The sequence below is a fragment of the Callospermophilus lateralis genome, chromosome 13 (assembly GCF_048772815.1).
Source record: "Callospermophilus lateralis isolate mCalLat2 chromosome 13, mCalLat2.hap1, whole genome shotgun sequence".
Lineage (NCBI taxonomy): Eukaryota > Metazoa > Chordata > Mammalia > Rodentia > Sciuridae > Callospermophilus > Callospermophilus lateralis.
In genome coordinates, this window is record NC_135317.1 from 97628096 (window position 1) to 97647795 (window position 19700).

At 33.4% G+C, this 19700-nt stretch overlaps 1 protein-coding gene across 1 annotated transcript in view; it reads left to right on the top strand.

Moving 5' to 3' along the window:
- Acbd6 (acyl-CoA binding domain containing 6) overlaps positions 1-19700 on the top strand; it is a 149922-nt gene that overhangs the window by 65123 nt on the left and 65099 nt on the right. The window contains exons 5-6 of the mRNA XM_076831661.2: positions 3393-3498; positions 14297-14386. Of these exons, the coding sequence (XP_076687776.1) occupies positions 3393-3498; positions 14297-14386 (196 nt within the window). The remainder of the gene's footprint in view (positions 1-3392; positions 3499-14296; positions 14387-19700) is intronic.

Genomic DNA, 19700 nt, shown 5'->3' on the forward strand with positions numbered 1-19700 from the left:
AATTGAAATATTTGTTGAATAATCTATTAAATAGTGCTATTTCTGAACTATTCCCATAAATGTGCTTTTTAATTTTATGTAATAGTAGTTAAATGAACTGTATGTGGCTTGCCTTGAGAAACAGTAGACTATGTAGAAAATGGCACAGATAACATCTTTAGGAATGGGCAGGGATCTGGACCTTCTATGATGGGGTGGAACATAGCCACACCCAATACCCACACCTTTTGCTCATGTCTATTCTTATATTTCAAAAGAATTTCAAAGAAAACCAGTGATTTTTTTCCTTAAGGTATATAAATGTATTTTTGTCAATTTTAAATACTTTGGAGTAATATAAAGAAAGACATTTTGTCCTGTGCTAGGAAAAAAAATGGGGTATCCCTAAGGCAAGTGGTATTACCAACATAACTCACACTCATCCTAGAGAACATATATACTGTTTAGACTCATATTCAACAGAGAGGAATCAAAATAACTAAGTAGGAATCACAAGAGAGAAATAGTGAGAAGAGTAGAAGGGCATTGACATTTTCATTGTGGCTCTACAATACTTCATAATGCTTGGATTAATTTGCATATATTATTTAAGATAAGTATGGCTATAGAGGAGACTACTGCCTTGAAAGATGGTTTTGAGCTCCAACAAGGAAATATAGTGGGAGAAAGAACTCAGTTTGTACAATGTGTGTGATTTTGCTGGGGGCAAGAAAGGATGTGTGGAAAGCTTTTGCTCCAGATATTTCTCCATTTGGGCCACTAGGTGGTGACATTGTATAAAGACAGCTTGGTTGCTGGCAAATAAAATAGTCAAAAATTTGGTTTGGAAATGAAAACATGTTTAACAATTAAGGCTAAGAGTATCCTCTATTTTTTTTATATTAAACACTCAATTTTGTAGCACGTTTGTGGTGATTTTATTAAACTTCTCTTTTTAATATTTAATTTACATAGTGCACCCTACCCTGAGGTATTTTATACTGCCTGTCATAATCAGTGATAATAAACTACATACTGTAAACAGGCATTTAAATAGACAAGTGCCCCTTGTCCTCCAAAATATTCAAATACAAAGACAAAATAATTGATACAGATGATGTACCTAAGAAATATATTGAAAATATGTGAAGCAAAATAAAATTTTAGTCTGTACTGTGTTTACTCCTTTAGTACTCATAGCATAGATTACATGTACTGAAAGTTAGAATCAGAAGGAGGGACCACTCAGAAGATCCTCTCATCTCTGAATAGTCCTTGCATGTTACTGTATGGGTAGCCCACATCCTTAGGATCCTCATGCTTTCCTTTGTGTGTCACCACCAATTCCCCATATTTTCAGATTAAACAATTGGTGGGTAGTATATATTTGTAATGACTTAAAATAACACTGTCCCTTCTCTCATGCTTGAGGTTGATGTCTTTTGAATTAGAGGTGTCCCTGATATTGGATTAGGAAGGTCCCTATTATTCCCAAGTTGGAACTCTAAATGTGCTTTTTTATATAAATAGTGTTTTTTAAGTATTTTTTTTTTTTTAGTTTTAGATGGACACAATATCTTTATTTTGCTTATTATTTTTATGTGGTGCTGAGGATCGAGCTTAGGGCCTCACATATGCTAGGCAAGTGCTCTACCGCTGAGCCACAACCTCAGCCCCATAAATAGTGTTTTTGTTGATGATTTAGCTGATTTGGTATTATATGAAGCCCTGATTTTAAAAATCAGACTTCCTTTCTGGAGTGTTGAGTTCAGTCTTCCATATTTTCTTTACAGAGTAAATGATCTAGAAGTGCATCTTCACTTCTGCAAAACAGGACATTTTCAAATTGAGTATGGCTTCCTCCTTTTTCTCATTTTCTTCAGCTTGAAGTGGGTTGTTTCTCTGTTGTTCTTTTATAGTCCTGTTTAAGATTATGTTCTACTTTATTTTTTTAAATTTTTTTTAGTTGTTGATAGACCTTTATTTTATCCATTTATTTATTTGTTTGTTTATTTATATGTGGTGCTGAGAATCGAACCCAGTGCCTCACACATGCCAGGCAAGTGCGCTACCACTGAGTCCCAGCCCCATCCCTAGTTCTAATTTATGTTAATAGTGTATAGATTTTATTATCCCAATTATAGCTTATTTGTGAAAAAAGCAAACTTTCTTGCTTAGCTTTGTATCTGTTATCAACGGAATCTTATCTAGTGCCTTGTATGTAATAAGTGCTCAATAAAATATCCAGATGCTTAAGAAAGTGTTTAAATGATTGATGCCAACATAATGTGTTTTATGATAATCACCTATGACATAATGTAACTTTTTATACCACAAAAGTTGTTTAAATGGACTTTAAGATAGAGGACTCCTATGTTTTGATATCTGATGAATGGATGTTATGGCCTTTCAACTTATAAAACATAAATAATTTTTGGAGCTCAAAATGCATTCTTTTATATCTATTCATTAAATTCAGACCACATATGAGACAGTTTTGTTGTAATATTCCAAATTTCTGATCCTCTTAGGAATTACTGCTGATCCTTTTGGAAATCTGAATGAAGCTATTCTCTCACTACCCAAAGCCCAGAAAAATGCCCATGCAAAGATAATTCTGTATACTATTTTAGAGAGTTCACGGACCTCATATTAAGAACTTCTCTTTTAGATTCTAGAGTAGAATGCAGCAATCATGACTAGTCAAGAGCAGAGTTTTAGTTCATTTTACTGTTGATAAATGTGGTGCCGTTTGGAAGGACATGTAACCACTCCTTGCCTCCTTTTGAGTTAAAGATGGAGTGAATTAGCACATGCAATATACTAAGGATAGTGCCTTGTGCAGAGTATGCTTCCCAGTCTTTAATTCTACTCTTACAAAGGATTTCTGAATTTTGTAACACCTCCTTTTGTCTAGTTATCTTTAAGAAAATCACTTTCTTATTAAAACATGATAACAATCAGTATTCTGTCATCCTACAAGGCAAGTTGTGAGTTATGTCCTGAAGTTTGGTTCACACAGCAGTAAATGAGGGACCAAAATCTGCCATCTTATTGCAGTGCTATAATTGAAAATCTGTAGTTAGAGGAAACGTGTGCCTCTCCATTGTAAGAGTAACTGGGGAAAGGGCTCTGAGAAAATATACTTCAAGACATTGTGTAGGTATACCAGTGTAATGTGATAAAGCAGATGAAGTTTTCCCCATAATTATAGCTGCTAAGAACTTTAGTTTTTTGGAGTGGGGGTGGGCATATCATATCTATTATAAATTTTTCTTTTTTAAAATTGTTTTATAAAAACAGATTTTATTAATGTGTATATTAGTAGCAAACAGGTTATGTTAAAAATATGTAACTTTTATATATTATCCAGAGGACAAATAGCTTTTTTTTTTTTTTTTAACTCTAATTAGGGAAGAAGACAAAAACATATTTGATTACTGCAGGGAAAACAACATTGACCATATAACCAAAGCCATCAAATTGAAAAACATGGATGTGAATACGAAAGATGAAGAGGTATGAAAACACCCTCTTTTGGTTTCTGATGAATGAATGCTATAGCCTTGTAAGGTTATAAAACACACTAGTTTAATTTTTTCTTTTGCTTTCTTGTTTTGCCCCAATGCCTTTTTCTAAATGATGGGCCTTTGAACTACAACTCAAAAGTACATTATAGTGAAGAGCTTATCAGAATACCTAAATAAGTTGATGTCACCCAGTTAAGATACTTTCTGTGTCTATAGCCAACATATTTCTATCCACATAGCTGAAACTTGTCATAAATAACTTCTGTTTGTTTAAGATAAAAGGAGATACTTTTAGCATGGTAAGTAAAATCTATAGATGATAGCACTCTCATTTATAAATGAGAGCTATTTATAAATAGCTACAACATCTTCTTTCATTTTACTACAAATGGATATATTGTCCTTTGCTCAATAAATATATTTCTGGTAATCTGTGTCAGAATTTTGATAAATCCAATTCTTCAAATGCTGACCCACTAGTTAAAGGGACTGACACTATGCTAACTTATTTTCAGAATATATTCTTAATTTATTTATTTTATGAATAAAGCTATTCATATATTGAGCTTAAAAAGGTGGTACTTGTTAGGAAGAGGACATGCAGTGATTGTAGATAATCTGTCACATATACAAAGAACCAGCCTACTATGGTTAAGAACTCCCTCTATAGGCTAGCCCTTAATAATACCTCATTTTTAGGCAACATATTTACTATAATATATTGTCAAGGGCATTTGTAATTGAAAATGTGAAATTATAATACTAGAGTAAAGGGGGACCAATAATACTGTTTGTTCTCCACTATATAATAAAAAGGCATGAGAGATGGCCAGAGAAAAGCAGAAGTCAAATTGTGAAAAAATAATTTCAGGTCTTCTGATTCCAATTAGAATTTGCTTTGTGTGCATGTGGGGGCTGGAGGGTGGTGTTTTTTGCCTTAAATAAAATAAACCTAATATCATTGCTTTTCTTGATTTTATTATTTTTATTTTAATGCTTGTGCTTTAAGATTTTTACAAAATTAATACATATAGTTTTAAAAAAATAAATAGTACTATTAGTCTTATCACAAAGAAAGCTCTAACTTCTAGCTTCCTTAAGGCAAAAGGTTTCAATTCTTGTAGTGGTTTATCTTGAAATTTGCATGTATAATTCTAAGTAATATGCTTTTGTCTCTTGATTTTTCCACTTTAGACATTATCAATTTCTTTCTATTTTATTTTTGGATTAAGTTTTTTAATCATCTTTCCCTCTATTTTTTCTCTGACCTCTTAAAAATGTTGTATCACAACTTTTAATTTCAGCTTTCTGATTGCATCTGTATTGAATTCATGTTATTGTGACTGTGTAAATTTTATTCATTGCTAAGCTATGGACTGTACATGTATATCAGTTTGCATTTGCTGCAGCAATAAACAGTCCTCAATTTTCAGTGTCTTACACCAACAAATATTTATTTCACCCAAGTCACCATCTTATTAGATGAGCGACAACATTTCATATACTCTGATGTACTCTTACTTTAATTCTGCTTTGTTTATCTTACTGATATTTCAAAAGGGTTTGGGATCAGTTGAGGCTCTACTGGATTCTGGTAGCCTGGTTTGGGCTCAGTTCATCTTGCTTTCATGTGTCTTCTCAGTCTGAGCTATAACCTTAATGAATACTCACTCTGGGACAGGGACTGAAGGCAGACAGAGCCAGATCCCACAAATGCATTTAAAACTTTGGCTTAGAAGTGACATGTATCACATCTACTCACATTCCATGCTTATTAATTTGTTGAATTAATGAATGTTTAAAAGAATGAATAGTGTAACAGTGAAGAGCTAGACTGTATGGATCCAAGTCCTAGCAGTGTCACTTTCTGGCTATGTGACCTTTGTCAAGTTTACTTTGTATCTCAGTTTCCTAAATGTGTAAAATGGAAATAATTGTACTTGACTCAGGATTGTTCTGAGAATCAATAAGTTAATATATAAGGTACTTGACAGTCACATAGTAAGCATGCAATAAATTTAGCTTCTTTGAAATTCCTAATATGAGTGAAGAATATAATGAAGAGCCGGGCACAGTAGTGCACACCTGTAATCCCATCGGCTCAGGAGGCTGAGACAGGAGGATCATGAGTTCAAAGCCAGCCTCAGCAACTTAGTGAGGTACTGAGCAACTCAGTGAGACCCTGTCTCTAGATAAAATATTAAAAAAGGGGCTGAGGATGTGGCTTAGTAGTTAATTGCTCCTGGGCTCAATCTCCAGTACCAAAAAAAAAAAAAAAAGAAAGAAAAAAAAAAAAAAGAAAAGAAAAGGATATAATGAAGAAATAAATAAAAGAAACCACTTAACTTTCCAGATCAATTTTTTTTATTAGTACATATCATGTGTGTATTGTATAATACTTTATAAAGTATATATAACAGTTTACAGAACACTTTTACTTATTACTGTGTCATGCTCACAATAATCCTCTAAGATAGATATTATGCTCGTTTTGCAGACAGGTACTGCCATACTGCCATTCAGAGATGTACATTTACCTTCTCAAACACCTATACCTGCCAAGTGGAAATCTGGTCTGAGAGAGTTTTCGTCTCACCACTGGATTTACAAAAAAGAAGGATAATCCATTTTCATTTGACCTGTTTTATTTTATGCTCTGATTTGCAAAAACTTTTTTTTATAAAATAATATTAAAAGTCAACTCCACATGTGACCTCTGCAAAGATTGTTGGATGGATAGCAGTGATTATAATGAAATAAGTGTCTAGAACACAAATAGCTCACACTAACAGTCCTTTTGTGAAAATAAAAGGAAAACTTGGAAAATATATGCCATTGACTACTTTGATGTAGTACTGCTTCCCATCTCTTCCAGTTTGTTGCCCATGCAGCCACCTTTACCCCAGCCTGCCAGAGCATTGTGTTCCCATGAACAGATGAAGTGCTTACACATTCATAGACTGAGACGCCAAGAATTCAGTTGGGTTCTCTCATTGCTCCAAGCAGATTTCTGTCCTCTCAGCCATGACAGCTCGGGCTGAGCTTTGAATACTGATGGCAACTCCTTTTATTATTAATCAGGGATTTGTATGAATTAATTTAAGAACATAAGAGAGATGGGAGCTTAAAATTAGACTCAAACTTAACATCCTAAATAAAATAAATAGTGCTGCTTTGTGACATTTGAAGGTCTAACAGATGAAATAATTTGGTAAACCTTGGTGATGGGACGCAATGTATGTGACCTCAGAATGAAGTGTCTAGCCAAATACTTTTAGTCCCTTATCAGTAGAAAGACATTTTCTTGTTATAAGTCAGAAGACAATTTCAGTTTTGAAAGGACACCAGTTCTATGTATTTATCTGATGTTTGAACTTGAGATATTTCCCTCCGGATGGCCTGGGATTCTTTGAATTGATATGTTTTTACATAAAATATTTATCCAGCAGATTCAACAAAATTTACTCTTGCCCTTTCAAAAAAAGTTAAATTTAATGCTTTTGAAGTTTTCTGTGAGCACACAAAGGAATTTATTTGTAGTTATAAAATGACAAGAATGCATTCCCATAGATTGAAATAAGCACAATAAATTATTAAATTATTACAATAAATTTGTAATTTATAAACTATTGTGTTACCTGAAATGCAAGTATTTGGGTCTATTATAGCTTATGAACAAATATATGTGAACTGCCTTTCAAATAAAATGTCTTATTTCATAATAAAATTATTATGTATTAGTTTCTCATATATACTTTTTATTCATATGAGTTTTAATTGCTATGAATATAGTAAAGGCTATGGTTTTTTTGTTTTGCCACATTATAGATCGAATCCAGGAAGCACTCTACCACTAAGGTACATCCTCAGCTCAAGACATGTATTTCAAATTAGAAATTTGACAATTTTACATGTTTCCAACTGATATAATAAATAAGACGTTGTATATTTTGCATAAGGCGGTAAAGTTTCACAGTTACACTCTCTATTTGGGAAGTTATTAATATATCAGATGTTTCAGGGTCCAAGTGGTATTATAAGTACTGACTTTTTATTTACGTTACAACTTTTATTATGTTTTTAACCATTTGCAAAATGCTTGGAAATTGAGATAGAGGATATCAAGAGATATTGAGGTAGAAAATATGAAATGGGCAAAAGAAGATCTTAAAGCTTATTTATTTTTTAAAATCCTGGTTCCATTTTTAACATTAAGCCATATTATTAAGCTCTTCACACATGCCATGTATTTACAATTCTTCAAAAAAATATTATTTAAAGGGAGAAAGGATGATAGAAGCAATTTTCAAAGTATATTTAAGATTATAGAATATTTCTTATCAAACATCAAGCATAAATTATGTCTGTATAATTCTTGTCATACACATTATTTTTCAGATCAGTATCATATATGAGAACGAAATATATGCTTATTGATGATATTTAAATAGTATTTTAAACATTTATGGTAATTTTAAGTTGTTTTAGGACAAATGTAACAATGTATTATTTTAGCAAAACAGTTGACATTATTCTGGTGCAGCTATCTGTCATAAGGTGCCCCCCACAAAAGTATTCACGGTTCATTGTTTTTTTTTATAGATTCGAATGCACCCCTTTGATTGAGCTGCCTTTTTTCCTTTCTTTCTTTTTTATTTATTTTATTTCTTTTTTATTTTTATTTTTATTATTTTTTTTGTGGTAATGGAACCCAGGTGTACTCTACCACCAAGCCTCAAACCCAGGACAGTCCTTTTTAAATTTTTTTTTTTTGGGGGGGGTAACAGGGATTGACCTCAGGGACACTCAACCACTGAGCCACATCCCCAGCCCTATTTTGTATTTTATTTAGAGACAAGGGTCTCACTGAGTTGCTTAGTGCCTCACCATCACTGAGGCTGGCTTTGAAATCAAGATCCTCCTGTCTCAGCCTCCCAAGCCACTGGGATTACAGGTGTGCCCCACTGTGCCTGGCTCATTTTTGAGACAGAATTTCACCAAGCTGCAGAGGCTGGGCTCAAACTTGGAATCCTCCTGCCTCAGCCTCCCCAGTGCACCACCTTTCCTGACTGAGCTGCTTCTGTAGTTAAGTTCTTTCATTTCTATCCTTTTGAAGGCATACTTGTTATCTTTAGCTATTTTCCATATGTTTGTTGATTCTTTTAAATATTTTGAAGGAGGTCACCTTTCTTTTGACTCTCTTTCCTTTTCCTTCATGCCTTAGAAAATATAATTTATCCATTTGGACTTGAGAAACTACTACAAACTCTCGTAAAACTCACAATATTCAGCTACAGAGAAACAAAAGATTTAAAAGTCAGGGTCAGTATGCTGAGGCTAAATTTCTGCTTTTATTTAAGACATGTAAAAGGCAGGAAAAAACTATCCTCCAGAAACTTTCTGTATTAGAGAATATGTTAATTAATAGCTGAAATGTTAATTTGAAGGAAATGTGTTTATTTGCACTAGTGATTGAAAACCACACTACAAACTGTCTATGCTCTTTTGCATTGATGCAGACGACAACATTTAAAAATCAAGCTTATGGTCAGACTTTACATCAGAAACTTGTATTTAGTACAAAATCAGAACGTAGTGAATGTAGTTTAAATTTCATGAGCTTTGGTGACTTATTTTTTGTTTTTTTAATTCTAGTAAAATGTATGTGACAGAATCTTCCATTTTAATCATTTGTAAGTATCCCTGTCTGTGACATTGAGGCTGTTCCCGTACAGCCATTGCCATCATCCAGCTCCAGAATGTTTTCATCTTCCCAGTTGAAACTCTGTACACATTAAATACTAACTCTCCATTTTCTCTTCCCCCAGCCCGTGGAAGCCATCACTGAACTTTCTATTTCTGTGATTTTGACTATTCTATAAGCCCTATCTAAATGGAATCACACAGTATTTGTTCTTTGTTGACTGGTTTATTGCCCTTAATGTTTTCAAGCTGTATCCATGTTGTAGCATGTGTCCAATTTTTTTTCCTTTTAAAACTGAATAGTTGGGCTGGGGCTGTAACTCAGCAGTAGAGTGCTTGCCTTGCACGTGTCAGGCTCTGGGTTCGATCCTCATCACCACATAAAAAATAAATAAATACCAATATTGTGTCCAATCTACAACTAAAATAATTTTTAAAAAAACTGAATAGTCTACTTTATGTGTTTGCCATGTTTTGTTTATTCAAATATCCATCAGTAGATACTTAATGTGCTTTCACCTTTTGGCTCTCATGAGTAGTAAGTCTATGTAAATAATGGATGTACAAATTTTCTTTTCTGTTTCCTCCAATAATTCATTATAAAAACATGTTAAACATACATTTTCCATTGAACATCTATATTCCTACCACCTAGATTCTGCCACTAATATTTCACTGTGCTGGCTTTATTGATAACTTATGCATCCATCAATCCATCTTATTTTTTGATGCACTTTAGAGTGCACAGACGTGCTTCAGCATGCATATAATTAACTAGAATTCAGGATTAGTTCATTTTTCTCTCTAAAATTATTTACAATGAAATCTTCATATTTGAAATGCACACTCAATGAATTTTGACAAATGCATATCCTATGTAACTAAAACACCTGTCAAGATCTAGAACTTGGCTGTAACCCAATAAAGTCCCCTCATGTGTCTTCTTAGCCTTTCTTCTAATTCCAAAAAGGAAATCACTGCTCTGTTAGCATAGATTAATTTTACTTATAGCTCTTTCTGAAAATGGAATGATACATATGTGTGCTTCTGTGTAAGGCTTCTTTCATTCAGCATCAATGATTTTGAGATTCATCCATATTGTTAAAGACCAGTACTGACTTCCTTTTTATTGCAAAGTAATGTTCCATTGTATGAATAGACCACAACTTGTTTATCCATTACAATGGAATATGGCTTTTTTCACTGCCACTTATTATTGCTGTTATTACAGTTTTAAACAGGACAAAATAATATCTTTCTTGCTTATTCCTTTATATAGCTTAGTAAATTCTTGTGAAGGAATTTTCAAAAGTAGTTTTTAAAAACAACAATTTCCCTGACAGTTTAGGATCACCGTTTCTCCTTATTCTACATCACCAGTGTAAGAAATCACATAGTTGTTTGTTGTTTGTTTGTTTATCCCAGCATGCAGTGCTGGGGATCAAATCCAAGATCTCAACCACTGAATTTCACCTTTATCTCCTAGTTTTCTTTTTTAATGCTGATAGATAAATTATTCCACAAAGAGTCACTGACTTCTATGCTAGGTATATCTTGAGATGTTATGCGTTTTTCCTGATCTTCCTCCTAATGTTTTATACAAACACTGGCACTTCACTGTGGAGAGGGACCTGGAAATAGGAGATATTTGTAGTTTCTGGTTGTTGCAGGTGGAGGATTTCTCAGTGCCAGCTGTTATATCAGCAGCAGAAGCAAAGAGTAGAAGACACAGACATTATAGGTTATTGGTGGTGAAGTCAGTCTTTACTACAAACGTAAATGGAAACCCATAATTTTTTCAGAGAAATTTTCAGATAAATCTGTTGGCACTATTTAATTTGCTAATTAGGTATCCTACCATATGTTGTTCTCAGAAATTTAAATATGCCACCTTTTCCATGTTTTTATGTATTGCATATATGGTATTTATGCTTTCCATCTGATCTCAAAATACCATAGGAACATGAAAACTCATTTTATAATACAATCTCTTTTCATTTAATTTTGCAATTTCCTGGAGAAAAATCCAATTTAAAAAATTCTGCATGGTTGAAGTACAAGTAATTAAGGATATCAAAGAAGCATTTAAAATATTAAGACCCACTCTGTATTTTCCAGAAGGCTTGAAAGTAATACCACTTAATAGGTTACTTGCCATTCTGCACTTTCAAAGCACTTTAAAGTCATTCATCTGTCTGAAGTAGGACAGTATTAACACCCTTCGTTAATAGATGAGAACTCTCCCCCATTCCCTTCCCAGATTTTACTGTACTTGAATTCCAGAATTTATCCAGAGCTCTCCTAATAGTACTTGTTGTCTTTTGGTGGCCTGACAGACCACCATCTTCTAAATACTTCTGGGATATTTTTCACAAGAGTTTTAAAATCTAGAAACAAAGAAATATGTTGGGATAGTAGTAAAAATATATTTACTTTGAAAAATGTGTAAGAGATTATATTACACATAGAAAAAAGTGAAACAATTATGTATAATTAAGTAAAATATTTCAAAATGTAGATGAAGTCTTAAAGCAAATATAGCTTTAATGTGTACAGGTTTTCCTCCTGGAGGAGTGATAATGGAATCTTGTACCCAAAATAATTTAATAATTACATTGTATTGGTCTAGGTGTGCTTGTGGTTAACAGAGAGAAAGTTACCACAAGTATATATTTCCTGAGTTTGCCATAATTAGTTACGAGGATAGCAACTCTGTAAATTACTTCTTATTTTATTACTTGAACAATATTAAATTAGAGCATATTTTTCAGGAATTTTATAATTTAAGGAAATAAAGAGTGTGGACAACTTTGTTATGCTGGTCTTTGTTCATTTAAATGTAGAGCATCATGGTGGTAAAAATTTCAAAGCATGATTTATTTTTATTTACAAGCATGTTTAATTTTACTTTTGTTTTTGATCTTTTTTTTGAGCTTTTTAATACTGCAAAAATATTAATCTTAGATGGCCGTAACGTAGAGATCTTCAGCACTGTACAGAAAGTCATTGTCAGAGAATTCATTCTAATTCAAGGTTAATTAGCGTACCATTAAAATAATGTGTTACAAAAATTAATTACATTATAGGTCAAAAATACGTGTTAAAAAGCATGGTAAAGATGTCTGAGAGCACCTCATCCTTCTTAAAACATTGCCATACATGTGTCACCCTTCTGGAAAGTACATCCAAAGTGAAAATCACCGCTGAGGTCCAGTCATAGGTGTTTCCCTAAAGTAAATTTTTGGCACCACATATGGCAAATTTAAAATATAACTCCCATTAACAGTAAAATGTGTTGCTTATCTTCTTTCCCATTCAAACAGCTAAGGATTTATATTTTAGCATTAGTTGATGTAACCCTTTTGGGTCAAACTTAAAGAAAAATTAAGAACCTGATTGGGAAGTAAAAATTATATGTACTTCTTGTGGTAAAAGTACTAGACATATTAATAGTATTTTCTTATGCAACTGTTAAGTAGTTTTGGTACATAACCTATGTAAGTGTATCACATACCATCTTAATTATGTAGTAATTCTTGTTAATAGTTTAACAAGAATAATATGTACACTTAAGATTAGAACTAAAAATGATAAGACTTTGAAATCTTATCCAATTCTTTTAATGCGAAAGCTGTGTAACATTTACATTGAACTGTAGAATATTTTTCACAGAATATTTTGTATCTAGAATATTTTGTATTTTGTTCAGAGTCTATTAAAATATCCAGCCTCGTGTGGAATTTTAAATTAGTTCCCTAATAACAACCAGTCAGTACACATTAGAACTGTAGAAAATTTCACATAGGAAATGTTGCTCTAGCACTCAACAATGTTTTTTTTGTTTTGTTTTGTGTTTTTTAACTGCACTTTTGGAATTGTTTTCTTTAAAAAAAAAAAAATCTTTTGCTACTACAACAAATTGTGAATGGTTTGCCCTTTTTTTTTCCTTTTTCATATTTTCAATTTTTTTTTTTTTTTACTTCTCATTTAGCCTAATGGATAACAGTTTTTTACAGGTAAATAAAAGCAGCCCAAGAAAATAAAATTTTAAAAAAGGCCCATTTGTAAGGAGGAAGTTGTTTTTTTTTTTCAAGACTAGGTCCTGGTTCAATTAGTCGAACTAATAGTTGCATGAAGGGTGATTGAATAAGAGAAAGAGTGTAGGCAGGTTTACAAAAGCATTCTCAAGGTAATTTTTGCTTTAAAGCCATCCTCATCCCAGCATATATCTATTTAAATCTTTTCTACAATGACATGAAGTAGGGATCTCAATTTGGAAAAACAGTCCATTCTGTATAAATGAGTACATCATCACCACCCTCAAAAGTAGTTTGTTAAGCCATACATCACTCATTTCTTCAGAAAGCCCTGAGCTCTAGGAGTTCTGTTTATTCTTTGAGCCTAGTAGGCTTCTTTCCTCATGTAGAGTAATATTTTCTGACAGAATATAGAAATAACACATTAATAGAAACTGTGATTCTATGGGTTAAAATTAATATGTCATACTTAGAACTTTATACTTATTTATTTACTCTGTTTTAAATTGCCTTTCTCAGTCAACTGTTGATGATAGACATTAGTAGATTATACTAGTATTTTTCAGGTATTTCAGACTATTAATTAAGGGGCAATGGTTAATCTTACTTTTAAGGAATAAACTAAAGGAAATTTACATGTGGTAGATTTAGATTATAATTTCTACCTAGGTTTAAGTACTCATTTTTTTTTATTCATCAGATTTCTTTCACCAGAAGTGGTGAACATAATAATTTAAGAAAACTATATTACATTAATTTTAAAAACTTGAAAATTTACAAAGCATTTTCTTGCAGCTAATTCATTCAACAAATATTATTGATATAATCATTGTTGTTGTTATTCTTATTTCCATTCTATAGATAAGGAAACTGATTAGGTTGAAAAAAATCATTGGAATTCCATTTTTGCCATAGTGCATTTTTACATCAGTCATTCTTAAATAATTAACCTATAGCTTACAAACTTCTTTATCTTTCTTAAACTATTATGTCTTTTACATAACCCCAAAACTGGATTAATTGATTTGTCTTTTTCTTTGTTTTTAGGGCAGAGCTCTACTCCATTGGGCATGTGATCGAGGACATAAGGAATTAGTCACAGTCTTGTTACAATGTAAAGCTGACATTAATTGTCAGGTAAGAGTGATAAAGAAGGGCCTTTCTTTTAAAATTGAAATGAAATTCACAACAAAATTTTGGAGATTAACCACTTTAAATCATGCAATTTGGTGGCACTTCCTACGTTTCACAGTGTTACAGGGTCACTACTGTTCAGTTCCATAACATCACCCTCCCTGCAGAAGGAGTCCCGGTGCCTAAGCCTTCCTGTTTTCCCCAGGTCCCAGACCTTGGCAACACTAGTCTGCTCTTTTTTCCTATGGATTTGCCTATTCTAGTTATTTCATATAGATGGAATCTTGAACTAAGTGGTCATGAAATATCCTGTCTGGATCTCTCACTTAGCATGACATTTTCAAGTTGTGTACATGTTGTAGCATGTAAGAATACATCATTCCTTTTTATGACTGAATTGTATGGATATCACACATTTTGTTTATCTTATTATCAGTTGGAGGAGGACTATTAGGTCATTTCCACGTTTTCACAATTGTGAATAGCGCTGCTATAAACAGTCCTGTATTTTGTTTGTTGTAGCAACTGTGCTCAGTTCTTTTGGTATTTATTCTGTTAATTGTGGGTCATAAGTTAATTTGATGTTTAACTTTTTGAAGAACCTTCAAAGTGTTTTCTGTAGGAGCTGCACCATTTTACATTCCCACCAGCAATGTGTGTGGCTTCCAAATTCACTATATCCTCACCAAGACTTGTTATTTTCCTCTTAAATAGCCACCCAAGTGGACATGAAGTTGTATCTCATCATGGTATGATTTTGAATTTCCTTTCCTTGATGACAAATGGTGTTTGAGTGGTTTTCATGTACTTGTTGACCATTTGTATATTTTTTTGGATAAATGTATATTCCAATCTTTTGCCCATTTTTAAAGTGACTCATTTGTCTTTTTGTTGATGAGTTTTAGGCATTGTGGATATACTCTTAGATATTAGACTCTTGTCTGATATATGACTTACAGATATTTTCTACAGATTTTCTCTTCATTTTCTTGATAGTCTCCATGAATATACACGTTTTTAATTTTGATAGACTCTAATTTACCAGCTTTTTGTCTTGAGTTTATGGTGTCATACCTTAGAAATCATCACCACATTCAAGATTGTTAAGATTTCCTCCATGTTTTCCTTTTTTTCTTATTATAACAAAATATACATAAGATTTACCATTTTAATCATTTTTAAGTATACATTCAATAAAATACATTCACATTGTGTGTAGACATCACCATCATTCATTTTTAGAACTTTTTCTTCTTCCCCAAATGAATCTCTGAATACAAACTCCCCAGGCCCTTTTCCCTCAGCCCCCAGCAGCCACCATTCTACTTTGTAGCTCTGTGAATGTGGACCTCTATGGGTACCTTATATAAGTGACTCTTAGATGATATTTGCCCCATTTTGACTGGCATGTTTTACTTAACATCTTCAAGGTTCATCATTGTACCATGTTTTAGAATTTTCTTCCCTTAAAGTTGAATAATGTTTTATTGGATGTATTTATCATATTTTGTTTACTGAAATATCTATCAGTGGACACTTGGTTTACTAATGTAAATAATGCTGCTGTGAACATGGATGTACAAATGTCAGTTCGAGTCCTTGCTTTCACTGTTTTTGAGTTTATGCACAAAAGTGGAATTGCTAGATCCTATAGTGATTCTATGCTTAGTTGTTTGAGGGATTGTATACTGCTCCCCACAGCTACTGCACCATTTTCCGTTCCCAACAATATATTAGTGTTTCAGTTTTTCCACATCTGTAAACACTTATTTTTTGTGTCTTTGGTATTAGCAATCCCAGTGACTGATCTGGATTCCTTTTGTCTTGTTTTTCTGCCTAATTGCTCTGGATAGACCTGCCAGTACTAGGTTGAGTAAAACTGGAAGAAAAAGGGCAACCTTGTTTTATTCCAAAAGTTTGCTTTTTAGTTTAGTATGTTGGATATGAAACTCTTTGCTCAGTATTCATTGTCATATATATCCATTCCACTCTAGTCTCCTAGGCCTCATTTGCCTACCTGGATCTTACTAGTTCTGAAATTTTCAGTTCTAACTATTCCTTCAGTTTATTCCAATATGAATCTCTTATTTGACCTTATGGATTTGTCCCATCCCTTGACTGATGTGGTATTAGTCCTTTTTCTCTTGCTATGACAAAATACCTAAGGCATATTTAAAGAGGTGGGGGGGGAGGGAGAGGGGTTTATTTAGCTTACATTTTTGAAAGCTGAAAAGTCCAAAGAGCATGGAACCAGCTCTGTTGAGGGAGCCCCTGGCTGCCTCACATCATTGTGGATGGCATCATGGCAGGAGCATGTGTGAGGCAGGAGTCACATGGCAAGACTGGAAGCTAGAGAGTGATTCAGTGGTCAAGGTCACTCCTTTATAACAATTCTCTCAACAGAACTAACCAGGGTCCCACAGGAACAATATCCATTCCTTCTGAGGGCAGCAGTCTCAGTAACCTAATTATTTCCCACTAGGTTTCACCTCTTAAAGATTGCCTCACCTCTTAACATCCCCACATTGGGGACCAAGCTTCCACATCAACCCTTTTGGAAAACCACTTCCAAACCATAGTATCTCCCTTCTCCCATTTCAGTTCAGTTTGACCCACAGTTTTCCTGCTGTTAATCTCATTCCATTTTTTAGTTGTCATAGTCACTTAGCAGAACTCTGAATTCTGATTAATGCACTGCTTGGTCTTCTTCACATCTACACCTGGTTCTGGACAAAGCTAGAAAACAAATTCACACAACCCTGAGGTCACCACACGTCACACTGTCTGTTGTTAAGTTTGGCAAGTCTTCCAGTTTGTCTTATTTTCAGAATATCTCCAATTTCACAGAGGAAATAGAAGACATGTTTATCACCAACCCAAATCTCAGCCAGACGCACGTCTTCTTTGATGTCCCTTAGACACTGAACCCTGAGCCTTCCCTCTCTCACTCACCAGTTGCCGCCCCTTCCTGTCTGCCCCTCTTGACTCACTGTAGTTTCCCAGGAGTCATCCTTGACTTCTCTCATGTTTGCCCTGGTTTAGATCCTTTTGGTTCTGCCTCCTAAGTAACCTTCGTCTCCACCCTTTTCTCTCTTTTACCACTGATGGAACACCAATTCAGTCGTCTTCGATTATTTCAGCACCTCTGAACTATATTCTGTCCTACAATATGTTCCCCACATTTCATCTAGAGGGGCTTTTTAAAATGCAAGTTTACAAATATTCTCTTGTTTAATTTTCTTTTTCTGAGAGTTAGCAAGTGTTTAGTAATTAAATACTGAATAAAGTAATATCAGCTAATAAAGATATTGACAAAGTGTTAGAAAATTAGAATAAGAGAACTAGAAAGAACCATTGGGATTTCCTTGTTGTTTTATTAGAAGAAATACCTAGACTTCTATGCCTTCTTCATGGGCCAGTTCCCTAGCTTTGAGTCATAAGGGCAAACCATAGCCTTATACGGGCAAAGCATAACCTTGCTTTGAAATATATATATAGGTCACTAATTTTTTAAAAGTAAGTATTATGTTCACAGGGGGGAAAATTCAAAAAGTACAACAAAAGATTGTAATTTTTACACAACATAGTTTCCCAGACACCCAGTTCTCTTCTCCAGAGGTAGTACCTATGATTAGATTTATATGTATCTTGTCAGTATTCGTTATACATACAAGCATATAGTGATAGCAGACTACATGCTATTTTATAACTTGCTTTGTTTATTCAACAGTTTATTCTGCAGATTGTTCTATATTTGGTACATATAGTGCTGCCTTATTCTTTTTAAAGGCTGTATAATATGCTTTTATTACAGATTATCATAATTTAGTTAACTAATACCATTTATGCTTTCAGAGAATTCTTATTTCTTCATTCTTATTAGAATAGGTTTGTCATAATACTTTTCATTCTCTGCTTGTTTGCTGCATGACAAAAAATATAACATTTTAAATTTGTATTTCTTTTATTATGAAAACGAGTATCTTCTTATATTTGTTTATAGTTTATTTTTGTGAACCATCTGTATGTCTTTTGCCTAGTTTATTTTCAGATTGATGTTTCTTTTTGTTAATTTTCAGGAACCTTTTATATATTAAAGAAATGAGTACTTTCTTTGTGATACGTTAAAACTTTTACCCATCTTTTCTTCTAGTACTTTCATCATTTCATGGTTTCTTTGATCCATCTAGAATTATTTTGTATCTTGGTATATATTTTTGTCCAGATAATATCAACTTCATTTTCGTTCATAAAACTAGCTACTGCTTCAATAATGTTCATTGAATAAATCATTTTTTCCTCTGTTGATTTGATGTGTCATTTTTATCATAGTCTCAGTTCCTCCATGTATTTCAGGCTGTTTCTGGCCTTGTTCTTCATTTCTCTGTTTTTCTCTTCGTGTATTTGTGCCATAGTCCTTTAAGCATAAGAGCTTCATAATGTTTTAATATCTGGCAGGGCAGATTTCTTCACTACTCATTCAGAATCTTTCCCAGTATTTTTGCATCATTATTTTTGTGTGCAAACTTTTGAAGTCATCTTACCACCTCTGCTTTCCTGAACCACCATTACTACTAATTTAAAACAAGCAAAAAGCAAAAACAAAACCTGTTGGTGTATTCATACCTTTTATTTGACTTAAATTGTTTGAGGATATTATAGATGGAAAGGTCCTCTTGTTAGACACTGCCCGAGGTTTTTGCCTTGCCAATTTCTTGTATTCTGTTTGGATGCTATAAGACAAACTGCCTTCTGTCCATGGCTTTATAGAACACTCTTCCCCGAACAACAGCTTCATTGCAGAGGAAAATTTCCATATGGGTTTTTAGGATGGGTAGGTAGGACAGCGTGTGGGCACTGTGTTTTCTTTGCCCCTTTACACTTTATATGATCATTTTATGTTTTTGCAGGCTCGGTTTGCCTTTGTTAGTGACAGTCATAATCTGGACTGTCTAACTTGGGTTAATGGGAATGCTTTGGGCTTTGTCAGTTTGAGTTGATAACATGCTTCAAGTCACAGGGCTTTAGGAGATTAGCTCTCAGAGTAGCTTTCTCCTTGTAATTTCTTCTTTGGTTTTGTTCCTGAAAAACGCTTTTCAAATATAGACAATACAAATGTAATAAATGGAAAGAAAGGTTCATCTCCCTCATGACTCAATCTTTCTTAAACAACATTATCATTGACTGGCCTATTGGTTGCCAAAAAGGAAAATCAATTTTATTAGAACTGTTTGCTTGGCTGCAGATCTTGGTACTAACCCAGCATAGGCAGGCTGATGTTATCAACTAGCTGAAGAATAATTTTTACCATTAGTCT